At 46.3% G+C, this 17,476-nt stretch overlaps 2 protein-coding genes across 5 annotated transcripts; both read right to left on the bottom strand.

The window, feature by feature from the left end:
- Positions 1-500: 500 nt before the first annotated feature.
- Positions 501-7,140, bottom strand: USP21 (ubiquitin specific peptidase 21). Of its 3 annotated transcripts, none has more exons than XM_060134712.1 (13): positions 6,457-7,140; positions 5,286-5,645; positions 4,175-4,234; positions 3,896-4,016; positions 3,561-3,672; positions 3,238-3,393; positions 2,667-2,731; positions 2,307-2,410; positions 2,038-2,124; positions 1,674-1,752; positions 1,336-1,443; positions 1,115-1,229; positions 501-875 (listed from the first exon to the last, which is right to left on the bottom strand). In XM_060134712.1, the coding sequence occupies exons 2-13, from the start codon at positions 5,622-5,624 to the stop codon at positions 785-787; spliced, it is 1,437 nt and encodes a 478-aa protein (XP_059990695.1). In that variant the 5' UTR covers positions 5,625-5,645; positions 6,457-7,140; the 3' UTR covers positions 501-784. The 3 variants fall into 3 exon arrangements, with proteins under 3 accessions (XP_059990695.1, XP_059990677.1, XP_059990685.1); XM_060134694.1 differs by having other exon boundaries at positions 5,025-5,645; XM_060134702.1 differs by having other exon boundaries at positions 5,025-5,639; positions 6,452-7,140.
- Positions 7,141-7,277: 137 nt separating this feature from the next.
- UFC1 (ubiquitin-fold modifier conjugating enzyme 1) lies at positions 7,278-11,836 on the bottom strand. 2 transcript variants are annotated; one of them, XM_060134970.1, is made up of 7 exons: positions 10,923-11,836; positions 10,643-10,765; positions 8,939-9,006; positions 8,638-8,701; positions 8,268-8,344; positions 7,925-8,015; positions 7,278-7,722 (listed from the first exon to the last, which is right to left on the bottom strand). In XM_060134970.1, exons 2-7 carry the CDS (start codon positions 10,763-10,765, stop codon positions 7,642-7,644), a joined length of 504 nt encoding a protein of 167 aa, XP_059990953.1. In that variant the 5' UTR covers positions 10,923-11,836; the 3' UTR covers positions 7,278-7,641. The 2 variants fall into 2 exon arrangements, with proteins under 2 accessions (XP_059990953.1, XP_059990943.1); XM_060134960.1 differs by having other exon boundaries at positions 10,643-11,830.
- Positions 11,837-17,476: the final 5,640 nt, after the last annotated feature.

Genomic DNA, 17,476 nt, shown 5'->3' on the forward strand with positions numbered 1-17,476 from the left:
GCTGAGAACCCTGGAGGGAAGGCCTCATGAGCTTTGGTTGTAGGGAGAGTAGATAGGGACACGGGAGGCTGGTCCGTGGGGAAGTGGCTCCATAAACAGCTCCTTGATGGTAGCAACAGCCTGGACCTACGGGAGTTAGGGCGGCCCGGCAACGTACCGTGTTTATCAACAGGGGTCCTTGGGCACCTCGCTCTCGAGGGGGCAGCCCCCTACGCCGGCAAAACCCGTCTACCCAGTGCCTGCGCTCTAGCTCCAGGCTTCCCTACAGCTTCACGAGTCTCAAACTCGCCTTCCCTTTTCCTCCCAATGTAAACCTTCACTGCGTGGTCAAACCTTGGCATCAACGGGTCCTGGTCCGGCACCTCTATCCCCACTCCCACCCCCACGGCTTTGAGCGCGCCCCATCTGTTCAGAGAGGGAACTGAGTCACAGGAAGACTCCACTTCGGCCTAGTTCTGTATCTCCACCCCCTTTAAGCACAAATACAAATAAGGACATCATTTTTTCTTAATAAATTTATTCACAAAAAAAAGTGAGACTGTAGAGGGTCTGGGGGCTGTACACGGGCAGGGGCCTGGGGAGCTCTGTACATGGGGCTGGGAGACAGGGGAGCCTCCAGGTAGAAGGGTATTTTTTAATAAAAAAAATAATGGGAGGTACAACCACCCCCTCCCCCCTCCCCGATTAAAAAGACACAAAAATAGACGTCTCTGAGGTAAATGGGGAGCCTGGGGGCTTGAGGGTGTTGAAAGGGTTTCACAGGTGCCAGGGCTTAAAGGGGATGTCACAGGCACCGGGGTGGCTCCTGCGTCAGTTGGTAGAACAGCACGTAGCCCTCACTGGATGCCACCTGGTTTTCACTGACAGGGGAGACACTAGGAAGAAGGGAGATGGGGAAGGAGGTGTGATCATTCCTGCATATTCCCCCCTCCCCACATGATCAACCTCACAGCATCCCGGTAGTGATGAGGAAAGACGCCCCCATACCCACACACACACACACCCACCGCCCGCCTTTTACCAGGCACTGTGCTCTCCTGGAGCTCCGTATTAGGGAAAGGTGTCAGGGCTGCAGCGGGAATGGGGCAGGAGTTGAATAGGAGGCTATTCTCACCGAGAGTCATTGTAGACATGCCAACCAGTCTGGCACCGGCACAGGGCTGTGTAGTGGCCATAGTGGACACTGCCCGAGTGGTTGCAAAGGGCATACAGCTGATATACGGGGCTTCCTTCGGGGTTAGAGATGACCAAATTCTACAGTCAGAGCTGTGCCCCACTCCCACTCTCTCCCTCCCCTTCATGGGAGCTCCTCAGGACCTTCCCTACAAGACTCACCGGCTTTGTCACTGGCAAAGTCCCCTAGGCTCAGTCGCTGCAGCGGGAAGTCTACACCTACTGAACTTTTCTTGATGGAGCCCCGGGAGGCGGAAAATCGATTAAGATCTAAGCTCTGGTTAAGGAGAATTTGGGAGGCAGAGGGCCTCTGAGGAGGGCTGAGGAATTGAATGTTGTCCACTCCCCTCCCTGAACACACATGGGGAGCTTGGTAGGGAAAGGTGGAGTGGCAGGCTTTTCCTAAGGAAAACTGAATTCCCAAATGTCCAACCTCTGCAAACATGGGGAATGAGGAAAAAGAATGAATGGGAGAAATAAGAATTTGAAGATTAGGATACGGAGCACGAGGATTCGGGGGAATCTTTGTACTGTCAACTTTTTGGTACTTCGTGTTTTCTGCCGACATTGGTCACACACCTGAGTAAATGTCAAATAATATAAGGTTAACGTGCTCCTCACCTCCGTTGGCTTTTCTGACACCCTGACTCACATACAAATTTACTATGCTCTCTATTACTTCTGTATCCTCTGGGCCACTGCCCTCTGCCCTGGGAATCCCAGGACATATCTGAAACTCCTACACAAACCCAGACATATATAAGTGTTATTTTTCATACTAAGGCATCATGCAACCACTTTTACCCTTATGGAGCCCCCCCAGGTCTCCCACCCGTACTATATCCCTCGTGAACCCACACATACTGGGGCATTCTCCGATTCTAGCTCTTCTTCCTTGGTGAAAAGGCTGAAACAATCCCGCAGAGACACCTTGCCCCCGGCAAATCCTTTCTGGGGGGAAAGGAGAGTGAAGGGTCAGCATGTTCTGAATTTCCTTTTCCAACGCTTCTCAATTAATCCAAGCTTCATTTCTGCTCCAGAGACCCACAGGGTTCCCTCCCACACTGGGGGTGGGTAGGGTTGGGTCACAGAACCCATGTCCCATCCACCCCTGGAATCTTCTGGAATCCCACCTTGGGGATGGGCAGGGACAGGTCACAAAAAACCTCGAAGGTCGTGGAGCGATACCCACAGGACTGGCACTTGAGACAACTTTTCAACTGGCCCACAAACAGGTCTAGATAGAAGCAAAGGGGCAGGAGAAACAGTCATTGTGGGATGCCTGAGATGCTTCCTTGGATTCCCATCTCTTCCCACCTGTTTGCCTGACGCTTCCTTTCCCACCACCGACACTCCTCACAAACCCCTCACAACTTCTCCACATTTTCGTCATCCAGTCTTATTCCCACACCCCTAGATAGGATTGATTTTTTTCTGCCAAGCCCGCATCCCCCACACACTAACTTTCCCCATCACTTTGTCTCGTTCCATACCCACAATCTTGCTGTCCTCTCGCTCCAGGTAACGCTTCCACATTAGGTTGGCTCGGTCGTCATCGCTAGGACAGATCAAGGGAAGTGGGGAGCACCCATGAGACAGCAGGAACACCGGGCACCCCCAACACCACTGAAATGATCCACAGAGCCCTGTACCCCACCCATACCCCAGCTCCTTCTCTAAATTTCAAGAAACAGACAAAGGAGTAATGCTTCAGAAGACTTTCCAGGGAAATCCAAGGTGAGAGGAAAAGAAAGGAATGTCGACAAGGGAAGAACATGCCGTCTTCCTCCACCTGGCTTCAGACCCCTTAGGTACCTTGTAAATTAATTATCCCCTCCTCCGTCAATATGGTGACAGCCATAGCACTATCTTCTGCCTCCATCTGTGCCCCTCAGCCTCCCTCCTCCTCCTGCCTTCTTCCTACTTCTGCACTGCTTCTCAAACCATTTTCTGAGCTAAGTATTTCCTTGGACACTACATCCTCAATCTTGACTAGCTTACTTCTGTGAAGGATGAATGCTGCTGATAAACTACTGCGGAGGAGAAGGAGGGGAGCAACCTTACCTTAACTCAGGTTCTTCTAGCAGAGCCCCTCCACGGCGGGGTTGGGAGGGAGCTGGACTATTGGCCAGGACTGGCGGAGCCCGGCGGTCTCGTCGGTTGATTTCGAGGTGCAGCCGCTCCATGAGGAGCTTCAGAAACTCTTGGGCATCCTGCTGGCTGCAGTCAGACAAAGAACATGGGCAACTGACCCCTGCCTAGTCCACAGTCACTAACCCCTGTCCCCACTTCCTGGATGAAGAGTGTCTCAAGGCTCAGAATGATGCTGCTTGGCGCTACCCCCAGACAAGGCCAGAGAGAAATCCCATACCCTCCAGCTCTCCCACCTGTATCCAGAGAAGGAGGGAACGTATTTCTGGAAGACAGCTCGGAATCGAGTAGGATTCACAGCTTCACAGGAGTCAGGGTGCCACAGGGCACCAATCACATCTGCAAAGGCTATTAGGGTGGGAGTGGGGAAGGGAAACAGTGGTTAATGACTAGAAGAGGGAAGCAAGAGGAGGCTTAGAAGGTAGAAAACAACCTCTAGGAAATCAGGCACTGGGAAAAACAGATACACCTGCCAGCTTTCAGGGTTGGGGCCACTGGCACTGGCAGATGGACCTACAAGGGTTTGGGGAAAAGAGGACTTGAAAGAAGGGAGCAGGCGTTGTCGCCCCACCTTCAGTGAGCTCTTGGGCTCGGCCCCCTCCAGGCACCTCTTGCCGGAAGTCCCTTCGCAGACAGAAGTCCCGAAGAGGCCGAGTGCTGCTCAAACACTGTAGCACAGCATTCAGGAAGCACTGGGGAGCAGTAAAGACAGTGCCATTACCTCCCCAGACCAGTGCCTAGGAAGCCTTAGGAGAACTTCAGTGCTGTCCTTCCCCAAGTTTCCCTCCCCATGCCTGCCTCCAACACCAGTTCACATTCCTGTTAGAAAAGACAGGAGAATGGCTCTCACCGTGTTCCCCAGGTTTCGGAGGCCAACATGACCAGAGCCCAGAAGCAGTGTGTGATGAGCCTGGAAGGTCAGAGTACAGTCAGCACGTTCCCATATATCCCACCTGGCGCTTTAACCTTTCAACAGCATGCTGCCCACTGCCTTCCCCACCCCATCCTTCACCCCCAAACTCTACACTTTTTCCGTCACTGGGTATTAGGGTCTCCCTACCTCAATGGCCATGAGCAGTAAGCCTAACACAGCTGAGTGTACCACGGACTCAGCCATGGCTGTCCCACCTATTCCCCACTTACTCCTCTGCCCAGCTAGCCGGCGATGCAGCTCCTGGGGCAACTCCCCAAGCACTGGCATGGTTGCCCAGCTGCTCCCCACCCCCACCTTGCTACCCCCAAGGCCCCCTCCTGCACCCGTGGCCCCTTCCTGCACCCTCTCCTGACGGCTCCAATTGCAATCAGCCTAGCTCACTTAGCTCAGGAAATGGGCAACCGCACGAGCTCAGATGTTCTGAGCCTGCCCCTCTTCAGCTCCAGAGATTAATTAGGCCTAGGCAGCATCCTAGGAGACAAGGTACAGCAAGGGAAGGTAAGGGCCTGGGGACCCAAAGAATTCCAAACGGTTTATTCCTTGGGGACTGAAATGGCACACCATTCTGGGGAGTCACAGACAACCCTGGAAAGGGTCTATGAGGCTTAAAGTTACTTAAATAAGGGAGAGGAGAGTCCAAACTACTGAAATGAAGGGGGTGAAAAAGGAACTTGGCAAAAAGGGGAAAGGAAAGCCATATGATGGCAAGAAAGCTGGAGGCATGGAGGAACATGGGCATGGAAGGCGTGTGCTGGCAAGTCCTCACCATCTTGTCATCGGAGTAGAAAGGTTCAGAGGGCCGAGCAGATATCACGTGGAAGGAGCCATGGGAAGTAGGGGGCTCTGTCCGTATGCTGAACAAGGTGGGTGGCCCAGAAAAGCCCCCAAGGCGGCGGAGAGAGGTGCTACGTCTCAAAGTGGGCGGCTCAGGTCGGAGAGCCAAGCGGCTCAGTGCAGCCCCTAGCTCTCCAGTGCCGCGGTGCCCTCCCAAGGCAATCCCCATTGGACGCAAGTCCCCACTGCTCACAGACTTGGAACGGGCTAGGTTGGTCCTTGATGGGAGAGGCAGAGCCACAGTTGGGGGTGGTGAGCCAGGCAGGGGAACTCCATGATCTGCCCGAAGCGGGCCTCTGGGACGAGGGCCTGAGGTCCGTCCCCGTCCCAGCTCCAGTTTCTTGAGCCGTTCCTCAGGGGGACCTGGCCTAGGAGGCAGAGGTCGTAACACAGGGTTCGGCCCAGGGCCTGGGTTTCGGCGCTCCTTGCTCCGGGCCCTGGGAGCAAATGGTAGCTTGGATCCCACTCGGGGCTGGACATTAAGAGGTGGCTCTCGGGTCCGTCCCAGGCGGTGCTCAGAAGCCTGGGGCATTGTGGACACCACAGGCTGGACCTGAGAGGAGAAGAGACGATCAGCGTTTGAATATGGAGGGAGGTGGGAACCTAGGCTGCCATACTAGCTACATGCATGGAGGGCAGGAACCATGTCTAGTGTATCAATCATTGTATCCCCTGTGCCTAGTATAGTGTTTGATACAAAGTAAACACTTAGTATCCATTGAGTAAATGAATGAATGAATGATAGCAGGCAGGGCTTTGACTCTTTCTACATTCCTCACGCCCTTCCTGCAGAATCTGCTTTACTGGAGAGCCAATGATAAAGAGTTCCTATCTCGGCTGTCTTTATAATCTAGGTGCTCATGAAGGTTCCCCCATACCTGCCTAGTCAAGTGGGATGTGCTCTGGGTCACTTGGGACCTCTGGTCAAATAGCGGTGTGGATGCAAGTATAACAGCCCCAAGGACAGCATTCCATTCTCAAACCCCTGCCCCTCCTGGCTGCAAATGAAGCACACTAAAAAGGTTACTCCCTCCCCCACCTCTGAGCTCCAAAGTGGTGTTGGGGCTCACGGGCTGTGGCGGGGAGGGAGGACGAACTAACTCCCTGACCCCTAATCTCTGCACATCTCCCACCACAGGAGGTTTCAACCGGGTCCGCCCCCCTCGAGGGCAGAAAGGCCGAGGCTGCTGATTGGCTACGGGGTCCAGCGGCATATTCTACACGATCCACGGATGCTGGTCCCTCCAGCCCAGTTCTCGCAGGCCTGCCGGGCCCCCAGCACCTCTGCTTTTGGGGTGGGCGATCTCTCGGGTCTGGAACAGTCTTCCCTCGGCACCCCCACACCATAACGCCCCGGACCGTACCTGTCCCCGGGTGAGGCGGCGGGGTAGGCCAGCCGGGGCCAGGCCCCAGCTCAGGGCCACCCCCTACTACCCTCGTGCAGCGCCCCCGCGGGCCCGGCTGCAGCTTTAGCCGCAGCTAGTGCCCAGATCTCTCCCACCGCAGGGGCCGCCGCCATCTTTGTTGGTCCCGCCCGGCCACCGGCCGCCGGCTTCACTGTCTCTCAGAGCGCCTGCGCACCCACACTCAGACTCCGCCCACCGGCTTCCTCGGCGCTTGCGTGAACCCGCCCCCTAGGCTCCGCTGCCGACACCATGGAAACACAGCCAACTTTAGGACCGCCAGTTCCCAGCTTTGGCAAGAATTGTCTTTAAACCATCGCTCCAAAGCAAGTCCCTAAAGTAGAGTCCCATCTCCCCACCCCGTGGCTCTAAAGGATATAGATCTGACAATCGTAGTATGGCCCCCCGGCTTGCAGCACAGATCCTTCCCAGGGAGCAGGGGTGCGAATGCAGGGCCTGGGTCCAGCCCACAGACCAGTGAAGTATCCACATAGGGTTGGGAAGATTCCTGGAGGGCAGGGAATACTGGCCCTGCAAAACCAGTCGTCAAGCATCTTGCAGGCCAAAGCGGTAGGCTCCCTGCTAAAGGACAAAAGCAGATCTCAGCAGCAGGGAGAGCAGTCAGGATTTCCTCTCATTCTCCAGCTCCAGAACAGAGCATCCTCCATTTCCCCTTCCCTCCCGAACTAGTATAGTTGTACATGTGCCTTGGGTCTTAGCCTGCTGACCCTAAGCCTGCTCACCCTCTATTAACAGCCACCAATGAGAACCACAAGCCAAGCCACAGGAGAAAGCAGCTTTTATTGATGAGTTATCTCCAGAAACCAAAAAGACTATGTACCCACTTTCAGTCACCCCCTATCCCTCCAGGACCTCACACTGCTCCACCTGGACAAGGGATATAAATTGCCTTTTGGTTTTTCAAGGCCCTAGTCTTTCTTCTTCCTGTGTAGCCCAACTTAGAAATTCAGCAGCAATACCGTTGTTTTTTTCAGCAGTGTCTGCTGCAACTGTTGATACTTAGTAACAATTATGGGTGAAGGGGTGTAGGGGGAAGTGGTTAGATGAGTAAAAAGAATGATGCACAGGAAAACAGGAACGTAGCCTATGGAAGGTCCCTCTGTCCTGCCTCAGTGGATTGATCCTTCATTGGCTGCATTTCTCTTTATGCTGAATCACTCCCTTCTGAATCAGATCGGGGATTTCCACTGCCAGCCACGGACCCAGCTGCAATACAAGGGAGATCCTGTGAGATTACTACCACCCAATCAATGCCTCTTATTCCATCAGAAGCTCCTTCCTAGAGATATTCTAGGAGAGCACGCCCAAAGGAAAACACTGTTATTCCTTGTTTACTCTCAGTTACTTTTCTTATACCACTCAGGACCTAACCCCTTCTCCCCTTATATACCAAATACTCCAAACTTACCCCCAGAGCCATGAGATGAGCTAGTCCAAACTTAGGCACATTCCTGGCCCACAAAGGCTTAAAGTGATCAGTCAGGCATATTTTGCCACCCCTATGAGAGGGACAAGATGATCAGAAGGTGTTGACATGCAAGGTATACCATAAAGCACAGCAGGCTCTTGAGAGCACAGGAAGACTACTGGTGATCGGAATTGAGAACAAGGTCAGCTAAGTGCTTTGCCCAGGCTTGGCAGAGGGAGACCTGGAGTCTCTCTAGGCCTGCAGACTCTGGGAAAACTCCTGCCTCAAAGAGTTCTTCCCCAAGGCCTTCTTTGACCTTTTCCCATCTCCTATTCGGTCCTACCTGTACATCTTTGCTGTTTTTCCATCCAGTTCAGGGACTGCGATTTCTGGAGCAGTAGTGGGATATGTGATAGGAATCTGGAAGAATTATAAAGCTTTAATAAAACAGAATCAGAATAGAAAGGAACTAATCTAATCAGATATACACATTTCTTGGTTGAACTGAAATGTTCTATAAACTCATCAAGCAGCAGTCACACACCAGGATTCTGGACATGGAGATGAATAACTATAACCTATGCTTGTTTCAAACCTCAGCTTTTCCCTCCCATTTAAAAAGTTATCTTTGGTCCCTCCTCGTTAGCTTGTTAACAATCACCTAATCCCTCCTGTTCTACTAACCTCCATAATTCCCACTCCATCATACTCACATCAAACTCGATGTCAAACTCATATTTGAGGAGGTCATGGATGTACCAGCATTTTCCAAACCACCTGTAACACAGACCAAACCTCAGTGCAATTTTCCCATTCTTCTAATACTCAGATGACATCTTCTTGGCTTAGGTCACCAGCCTGGGAGACTCGTGGGTTGGGAATTGGGGAACTCTGGAGTTGTGGGAGTGGAGACCAGAAAGGGGCAGGAAAGGCCTAGCAGTGGGCTCTGGGACACCAAAATGCTCAAGCTATGTGGCATCCCCACCCTCACACCTCCCAAGAGGGTCTGCCTACCGAGTCCCTTCCTTGTTGGACTCCAGTCGGAACCAATCATTGTCTGCATTCTTGTTGTTCTCCACGTACTAAAAGTAAGAGAGTGAGGTCTTTGAGGGGAGTGTTGAGGTCAAGGGCAGTCCCCCTTCCCTCAAAAGAAAAGTGTGTGATTACTTCCTCTCTTAAGCACCCATATGCTGATGACTTTTAAATCTTTATCTTTAATCTAGAGCTTTTCTCAAAGCTTCAACTCCATTATCCAACTGTGTATTGAAATTTCTACCTTCATTCCACAGGTACCTCAAACTTGGCAGTCCGTTTCCCTCTAGTCTTTCAGACTTGTTTCTCCACTGCACCAATCTCAGTTGGCAGTATTAGCATTCAGTCACCCAAGCTAAAGACCTGGGAATCATCCTTGACCCTCCTTCTCCTTTACTCTACAAACCAATCTTTTACAACGTCCTGCTGATTTTACCTTCTGAATATTCTTTAAAATCTACCTCTCCTCTTTATCTTCACCATAACTCCCAAGTTTAGAGATCATCATCTTTCTTTTGCCTAGATTAATGACAGCCTCCTAACTTCAATCTTATCCCTGTCAATTCTATTTTTCTCTCTACTGCCAGTGACTGATCTAAACCCAAATCTCATCGTGTTACTCCTCCGCTTAACATCCTTTAAAGGTATCCTAATGCCTCCAAGATAAAATTCAAGTGCTCAAATCTATTTGTCAAGCCTTATCTACCACTCCCTGCCACACTTTGATGCTCTAACAACTCTGATCTACCTGTGTTTCTTCATATATGTCATGGTGTTTCTAGCTTCTATGACTGCTCATGCTGTTCCTTTTGCCTTGAATGTTCTTCTCTTACCTTCATGTTTTATCAGGCCAACTTATGTTCACCCTTTAAGCCTCAGCTCAAGCATTGCCTCTTCTAGGAAACCTTCCCTGACCAGACCCAAGCTGGATTTCGGTATCTCACCTCCTGCTTCAAAACATCTTAGCAATTTCTCAGACTCCTTCTCCCTGTTTCTCCACATAATGTATTATCATGATATGTTTCTGTCCACCTCCGTAGGCTCAATTTTATTCGGCTTTGGATGCCCTTCCTAGGTACTTGGTGTACAATAAATGTTTTTTAGTGAATGAATACATGCATCAGGAAAGCTGCTAGCCTTTGAAACAGAGACCACCGCAAGAAAGTCAAATTTTCTTCTCCTTCCACAGAAGGGAGATTAGCTCAGAAGATGGCTCGTTCCTAACCCTGAGCTCAGCTCCTTGTCTCTCTGCAACTAATATCTACCTGAATTTTCAGCTCTAACGTGGATTCCTCCCTCAGGACAAGTGAAAGAGGGAGCGGAGAGACGCGGACTGGGACTTAGGGTTCCAGGAATTCCTTTTGACCACCTCCTCTACATCCAGGAGAGCAATCACCTGGGGCCAGGAGGACACGTCATTCTCCGGGGCGGCATATCCCCCAAATAACTGCTACTTTCAGTCAGAAAGTCTGGCGCCACCGTGGCTCCTAACCTGAGTCTCTTGGGAAGCACCTCCTCCCCACCGCGCTTCCCTAAGTCCCCCAGCCCCGCAGTCGTCCAATATCTATGAATTCGTAAAGTTAAACTTTAAAACCGGAAGCGGCTTCCACACGGAGCCTATTCTTAAGGACACCAGATTACCCGCAACCCTTTTGCGACGCGGTTGGCAGTAGAAGCACAACTGACCCGGATAAGAGACTGATATTCCTCCTTGAGTCTCTGCACCCACAACTCCCGATCTCGAGGTCCGGCATTGGTCTTCAGCACCGGGATCTCAGACACGACACGCCGGGTGGCCTCATCCGCCATCTTGGACCAGGGCGCAAGAGAAACACGGAAGTGGTATTACCTGCAGTTTACATTCAGGGCGCCTCCATCTTTACTACTGGACGATGGGGAGTTGGGCTGCCTTGAAACTTCTTTGAATACGATCTTTATTTTATAGTAACGAAGAGAAATTTGTCACCTGATCACTTGCTTATGGGTGCAACGAGAAGAAAAGAATGGAAACGGATGTCTCTGTCCTGAATATAATTAAACCGCAGATTGCTCAAAGGGTGACTTCCGCTCATGCTCAGAGACGTAATCTCAGAAAACGCTTCCGGACACTTGAAGAGTTGTTACAATTTCAGGCAGTTCTAGGCGCTCTTCTGGACGCTGTCATCCTAAAACGCGCGATTCACATGTTTCGGCTTCGAATAAACTTCTTTAACTTATTGTAGTTCAGCTGAGATAGCGGGGGGCCAATGCAGTGATCCATTAGGAGGGTAGTAAACTCCTGAGAATTGTTGGGAACCGTGGAGAATCAAAGTATATACAGTCTCAGCCCTGAACCGTTAACACAATTGAATTAGAAAATTCTTAATAAATGCCAAAGGAGTTTAGAGGTCACGGGAAGACTTGCCTTAGTGTAGCTGAGGTATTTGGGTCTGGAATGAACTCATCTAGGAAGGAATCATGTCTCTTATCTCTAGTGCATGGCACACAGTAGGTACCCAGTAATCCTTTCGCGAAATTTGTATCTTCCAGTTGATTTTCAAACCTAAGCACATTATTTTTGGCCTTAACTTACATATCTTGTTGCAGTGTTAATCGTTCCAACCCATGGCAGTAATTTTGGATCAAATCCCATTAATCATCAATTCTATAGTCTATCTACAACTTTAATTTCTAATGGCTGAAAACTCCAGTACAGTGTTGAGATGAGACAACCTTGTCTTGTTCTGATTTTAGAAGGGAAAGCATTGTCTCTTCCTTAAGTGTGATGTTACCTGTAGGCTTTTCGTGGATGCCCTTTATCAAGTTAAGGAAGTTCCCTTCTCTTCCTAGTGTTGAAGGTTTTTATCATGAATGGATATGGATTTTTTTCCCAAACGCTTTTTGTTTATTCACTGAGATGATGATGTGGTTTTTGTCTTTTATTTGCATGCTATATATTTCTTTCTTTGAAATATTGGATATTGGATAAGGGTAAGGCAAAGCTTGTAATATCTCACTAGAGTTCTTTCTCCTAGAGAAATAAAGATTTATTCCATTTAGGGTGTAGGCCCTGTGGTGTGGTAGAGTGCAGAGATTCGGAATGAGGCTTGCAATTTAATTGTCATAAGACTTTAGAGACGGGGGAGAGAGAAATGGGGAAACGTAGGTCAAAGGATACGAACTCTCAGTTATAAAAAGAATAAATTCTGAGGATTTAATGTACAGCATGGTGACTATAATTAATAAAATGGTATCGTATGTTTGAAAGTTGCTGAGAGTAGATCTTAAGCATTCTTAACCACACATGTGTAAACTATGTGAAGTAAAACTGCGGGGGGGAAAAGACTTTGGAGAGTTACTCTGTGACATTTTCTGTGCATTTTCTCCCCTATAAAAGGAGGATAGTAATGCTTATAGGGTGATTGTAATTATATATGCAGTGTCTCTTCATTCATTCACATAATAGATTTTCAGAATGAAATTCACATTAAATATATGGCAGGGCTTCCCTGGTGGCTAAGTGGTTAAGAATCCGCCTGCCAATGCAGGGGACACGGGTTCAAGCCCTGGTCCGGGAAGATCCCACATGCCGCAGAGCAACTAAGCCCGTGAGCCACAACTATTGAGCCCATGCGCCACAACAACTGAGCCTGCGCTCTAGAGCCCGTGAGCCACAACTACTGAGCCTGCATGCCACAACTACTGAAGCCTGCGTGCCTAGAGTCCGTGCTCCGCAACAAGAGAAGCCACTGCAATGAGATGCCCACGCACTGCAACGAAGAGTAGGCCCTGCTCGCCGCAACTAGAGAAAGCCTGTGCACAGCAACAAAGACCCAATGCAGTCACAAATAAATAGGTAAAAATAAATAAATTTTTATATATATATGTATGTGTATATATATACATATATATATATATGGCAGTAATTTTCAAACTTTTTGTAATACTGGAGCCAGGTTAACAACAACAACAACAAATCTCACTTGGAATCTCAAAATATAAAAATGATCAGTGCAGAGCTGCTCTTGTTCAAGTGCAGGCAGAAGACCTCTAGCCTTAGAATACTTCCCCTATGGTAACAACACATCACACTTTATTGTTTAATTGTCTTGAAAGACTGTAAGCTCACAGTAGAGACTGTGTGTCAGTCTTGTTCATACAATAATACTGTAATGCCTGGCACAAAGTAAGTGCTCAATCAATATTTTTAAAATAAAGGAATATCTTGATGAGTTAGGTAAGCATCAGACAAGCTGTCACCTTAAATCTGCATCTTACCTTTTTTTTTTGAAAATCACCTTATTAGACCGCTTTGTAAAGCAGAGTTCATAATGCACGACAGCTGTCTCTATTGTAAGCATAGTTGCATCTCTGGAGAGAGAACTTTCTTTAGAGAAGTTTCTTTTTAAATTATCAATTTAGCTGATTCTTGCTTTAAGTAATTCTCACAAGAGATCAGAAGCTAAGGTTGAGAAGACTGAAAGAAGAGCGTGTAGGCCTGAGCTTCATCGTTTTTCAAAGGAAGGGCTCATTCATACACAATTCATGTGTTTATGGAGTTCTTACTACATTCAGGCATTGGAAATACCGTAGTGCACAAGGCAGGCAGAGTCCTTGCCCTCATGGAAATTGTCCTAAAACAGCTATAAAAAGGAACCTGACAGAATTGATCGGAAAACTCAATTCTGGGAAACACACTAACGTCAGACCATGGTTTTGATGGGATAGTACTGTTGAGTACATGAGGGAGCCTCTGAAAGTAGTTGAAAATCCCATTGTCAGTCATCATGGAGAAAGGTAGCTCCTGGGACAAAAGGAGAAATAAATATTGTATTAGGAAAATAAACCTTGGATTAGGAAATGAATTAAAAATTTTCCTCCTTCTGGTCTTTAAGGGGTTAGTCTGGACTCTGATATTCTGGAATATTACTCAGAATGGTGAGGGAAATACTGGTTCTCCTACAGGGAGGGAGCCACCCTATAGAGCAGGGGTCCCTAAGCCCCTGGGGCCGTGGACCGGTACCGGTCCGCAGCCTGTTAGGAACCGGGCCGCACAGCAGGAGATGGGCAGCGAGTGAGCAAAGCTTCATCTGCCGCTCCCCGTCGCTCGCACTACCGCCTGACCCCTCCCCACCCCATCCCGCACCGGTCCGTAGAAAAATCGTCTTCCATGAAACTGGTCCCTGGTGCCAAAAAGGTTGGGGACTGCTGCTATAGAGGATCAGTGTAGATGAGTGGCCACTTTTGTAAAATTTTCTCCTTTATGATTGCCTTTAATTATTCTGGAGACTTCAGCAAAGAATTCTTGTAAACTGTAACCTGATCTCTGTTATGACATGGGAAATTAGTTTCACACTTAGAGAACTTGGTAAAGTGAATGATAAAAACTAACATTTATACAATGCTTACTGTGTGCTAGGCACTGTCCTAAACGTTTTTAAAAATGAGATCCTTTAATTCTGGCAACAACCTTAAGATAATTACTTTCATTAGCCTCATTTACATTTGAGGAAACTGAGGAAGTCAGGTTCAATGAAAGAAAGCCCTATATCACACAGACACTAAATGGTAGAATTGGAATTCAAGCCCAAGCACAGTCTGGCTCTAGAAATCACATCCTTAACCAGCTTTCTACCATTTCCAGGCCAATGTGAAATTAGCACCAGTGATCTGAGGGGATGGAGGTGGTGGCAGGGGCTATTCACGGCCCTAAAAGGGAACACAGCTATCAGTAATGAACCAGTGTTTCTGAAAACACCAAGAGAGACTGCAGGAACAAACAGTAGGGCTGCAGGGACATAAATGAGATAACAAACCCCCTCCCTGGAATGGGCTGATGTGTGCACAGGACCCTCTGAGGTGTTGGTATCATCCCTAGAGATTTTGCAACTATGGACTTTAACTGCAACCTACTAGCTAGTAAGATCTTGGCAAGGGTTGGGAGTGTCAGAGGATTTGGTTAACAAAGATGAAAAGACGTACTCTTTGGGGAGGAAAAACCAATAAGCAGTCAATTACCATAAAATAAAAAATCTCTATTCTGGAGGTATACAAAGTACTGTCTGAGTAAGTATTCCTGAGAATCAGGTAAGGCTGTTAGTATTTGAACTGGAACTGTTAGGATGAGCACATTGAATGTGCGGGCAAGGAGAGTGCAGGGTAAGTATGGCATTCTAAGCAGAAAGAAGAACATGTGTAAGGCAGGAAGGCATGAGGGAATATAGTATTATATTAATGACACCAAATATCTAGATCATTATTTATAACAGAAGAGGGAAGAAAGCTCCTAGAAACTGTTAATGTTATATTAACTATATGGAATATGCTATAGAGAAATATTTATAAAATAAGTGTAAAATCAGAACACAAAATTGTACATAGATATGGTTTTAAAATATTTACTTTTGAATAGGTAATACATACACCTGCTCAAAATTCAAAAGATACAAAAGGATATAGAGTGAAACGTTGTCTCCCTCTTATCTCATTCCTTGGCTAGTTCCCTTCCCCAGGGGTCTCTCCCCTCCAACTAGTTTTTTGTATATCCTTCCAGATATACTCTATGCACTTACCAATATGTACACACACACATTCTTTTAAAACATTTTATAAAAATCATAGCATCCTATTCACATTTCTGCACATTGCTTTTTTCACGGAATAATATATCTTGGAGGCTGTTCTATATTAATACATACAAAACTACCTCATTCTTCCCCCCCTCCCCCTCTTTCTTCTTTTGTAGATGCATCCCATTGTATGGATCTACCATAATTTATTCAACAAGACCCTCAGGATGTTTATTTAGGTTGTCTTTTGCTATTACGAACAGTGCTGCAGTTAATAGCCTTGCCTACTCATCATTTTGTACATATGTAATAAATACTTAGATATGGAACTGTTGCCTCAAAAGATTTGTGTATTTTAAATTTTGTTAAATATTGCCAATTTGCCTCTAGAAAGATTAAACCAATTTGTATTACTATTAGCAATATATAAAATGACAAGTTTCCCCACCGCTCGCCCTCAAAAAATCAGAGTTGTTTTTGCCAATTTCATGATTGAAATGGAATCTCAAGACAATTTTAATGTCCATTTCTCTTATTATGAGTAAGGCTGAATATCTTTTCATATGTTTAGGATCCATTTGTATTTCCTTTTCTGTAAATTCTTATATCCTTTGCTCCTTTTTAATTGTCATTCATTTTTTCTTACTGATTTGTATGAGTTTAAAAAATATATATATTAAAGAGGTTAGCCATTTGTGATGAGTTGTAAATATTTTCCCCAGTTAGTCATCTGTCTTTGCTTTTGTTCAAAGTATTTTTAACCATGTGGAAAATTTTCATACATGAGGTCAAGTCTACCAGTCTTTTTTGCTTATAACTTCTGGTGTTGAGTCACCACAACAGTTTATATTATTTTAAAAAAATTATCCCATGTTTTCCTCTAGTACTTTTTCTCTTAAAATGAAAATGACTTTGTTTGTTCCAGCTTATTTAAACAATACGGAAAAATAAAATTAATTCAAAATCCTACCCCAAGAGACAAAAACTTCTATCATTTTAAGTATACATCCTTCCAGACATCTCTATGTGCACATTTTCTTTCTTCTGCTTTCTTTGGGTTTAATTTACTGTTATATAGGTTCTTTTTTTTAAATTAATTTTTACTGGAGTATAGTTGCTTTGTGTTATATAGGTTCTTGAAATGGATGCAAAGCTTATGAACTTTCAGCTTTTCTTTTTTCTTAATATGTGCACTTAAGACTATACATTTTCCTGTAAGCACAGCTTTAGTTACATCTAAGTTTTGGTATGTAATATTTTTATTATCATTCAGTTCAAATTATTTTCTAACTCCAATTGTGATTTTTTGGGGGGTTACTTAGAAGTAGTGTATTTCACAACTTCTAGTTACTTTTTTGTTACTGATTTGTAGCTTAACTACAAATCAAGAAACACACTTTGTATAATTTTAATACTTTGAAATTTGTTAAAATTTGCCTTATAGCACACTATGGTCAGTTTTAAAAATGTTTCAAGTGTGCTTGAAAATAATTTGTAATTTAAAGTTTTGGAGTACAGTGACTATATATCTGCTTGTTGAGTCAAATTTGCTGCTCATGTTATTTTTTATATCCTTACTAATTTTTTTGGGGGGTGTCTACTGGTTCTGAAAGAGGTATCCTCTATCAGTGGATGACAGCAGTATATTAAATCTCCTATTATGATAGTGAATTTGTCTATTTTTTTCCTTGTAGCTCTGTTGCTCTATATAATATGAAGTTAAGTGCATACAAATTTAAAACTTCCTGGTAAATGGGACTTGCTGATATGAAGTGCCCTTGTTTATTTCTAGTAATGCTTTTGCTTTCAAGTCTACTGTATCTGTTATTATATAATTTCCTTTGGGTTTATATTTGCACAGTATATCTTTTCCAATTCTTTTACTTTCAACCTTTTTGAACCATTATGTTTTATTTTTTTAATAAAATTTTTAAAATTAATTAATTTTTGGTTGCATTGGGTCTTCGTTGCT

The sequence above is a fragment of the Lagenorhynchus albirostris genome, chromosome 2, assembly GCF_949774975.1.
Source record: "Lagenorhynchus albirostris chromosome 2, mLagAlb1.1, whole genome shotgun sequence".
NCBI classification, from domain to species: Eukaryota; Metazoa; Chordata; class Mammalia; order Artiodactyla; family Delphinidae; genus Lagenorhynchus; species Lagenorhynchus albirostris.

Coding starts and splice junctions, on each gene's coding strand:
- USP21 (XM_060134694.1), bottom strand. CDS start 5,624: ATGCCCCAGGCTTCTGAGCACCGCCTGGGACGGACCCGAGAGCCACCT. Junction 1,444..1,673: donor CCCCCGAATCCTCGTGCTCC/GTATCCTAATCT, acceptor ACCAGAGCTTAG/ATCTTAATCGATTTTCCGCC. Junction 876..1,114: donor CATGTCTACAATGACTCTCG/GTGAGAATAGCC, acceptor CCTTCTTCCTAG/TGTCTCCCCTGTCAGTGAAA.
- UFC1 (XM_060134970.1), bottom strand. CDS start 10,765: ATGGCGGATGAGGCCACCCGGCGTGTCGTGTCTGAGATCCCGGTGCTG. Junction 9,007..10,642: donor AATATCAGTCTCTTATCCGG/GTCAGTTGTGCT, acceptor TCTTACTTTTAG/TACGTGGAGAACAACAAGAA. Junction 7,723..7,924: donor CTCATCTCATGGCTCTGGGG/GTAAGTTTGGAG, acceptor CTTGTATTGCAG/CTGGGTCCGTGGCTGGCAGT.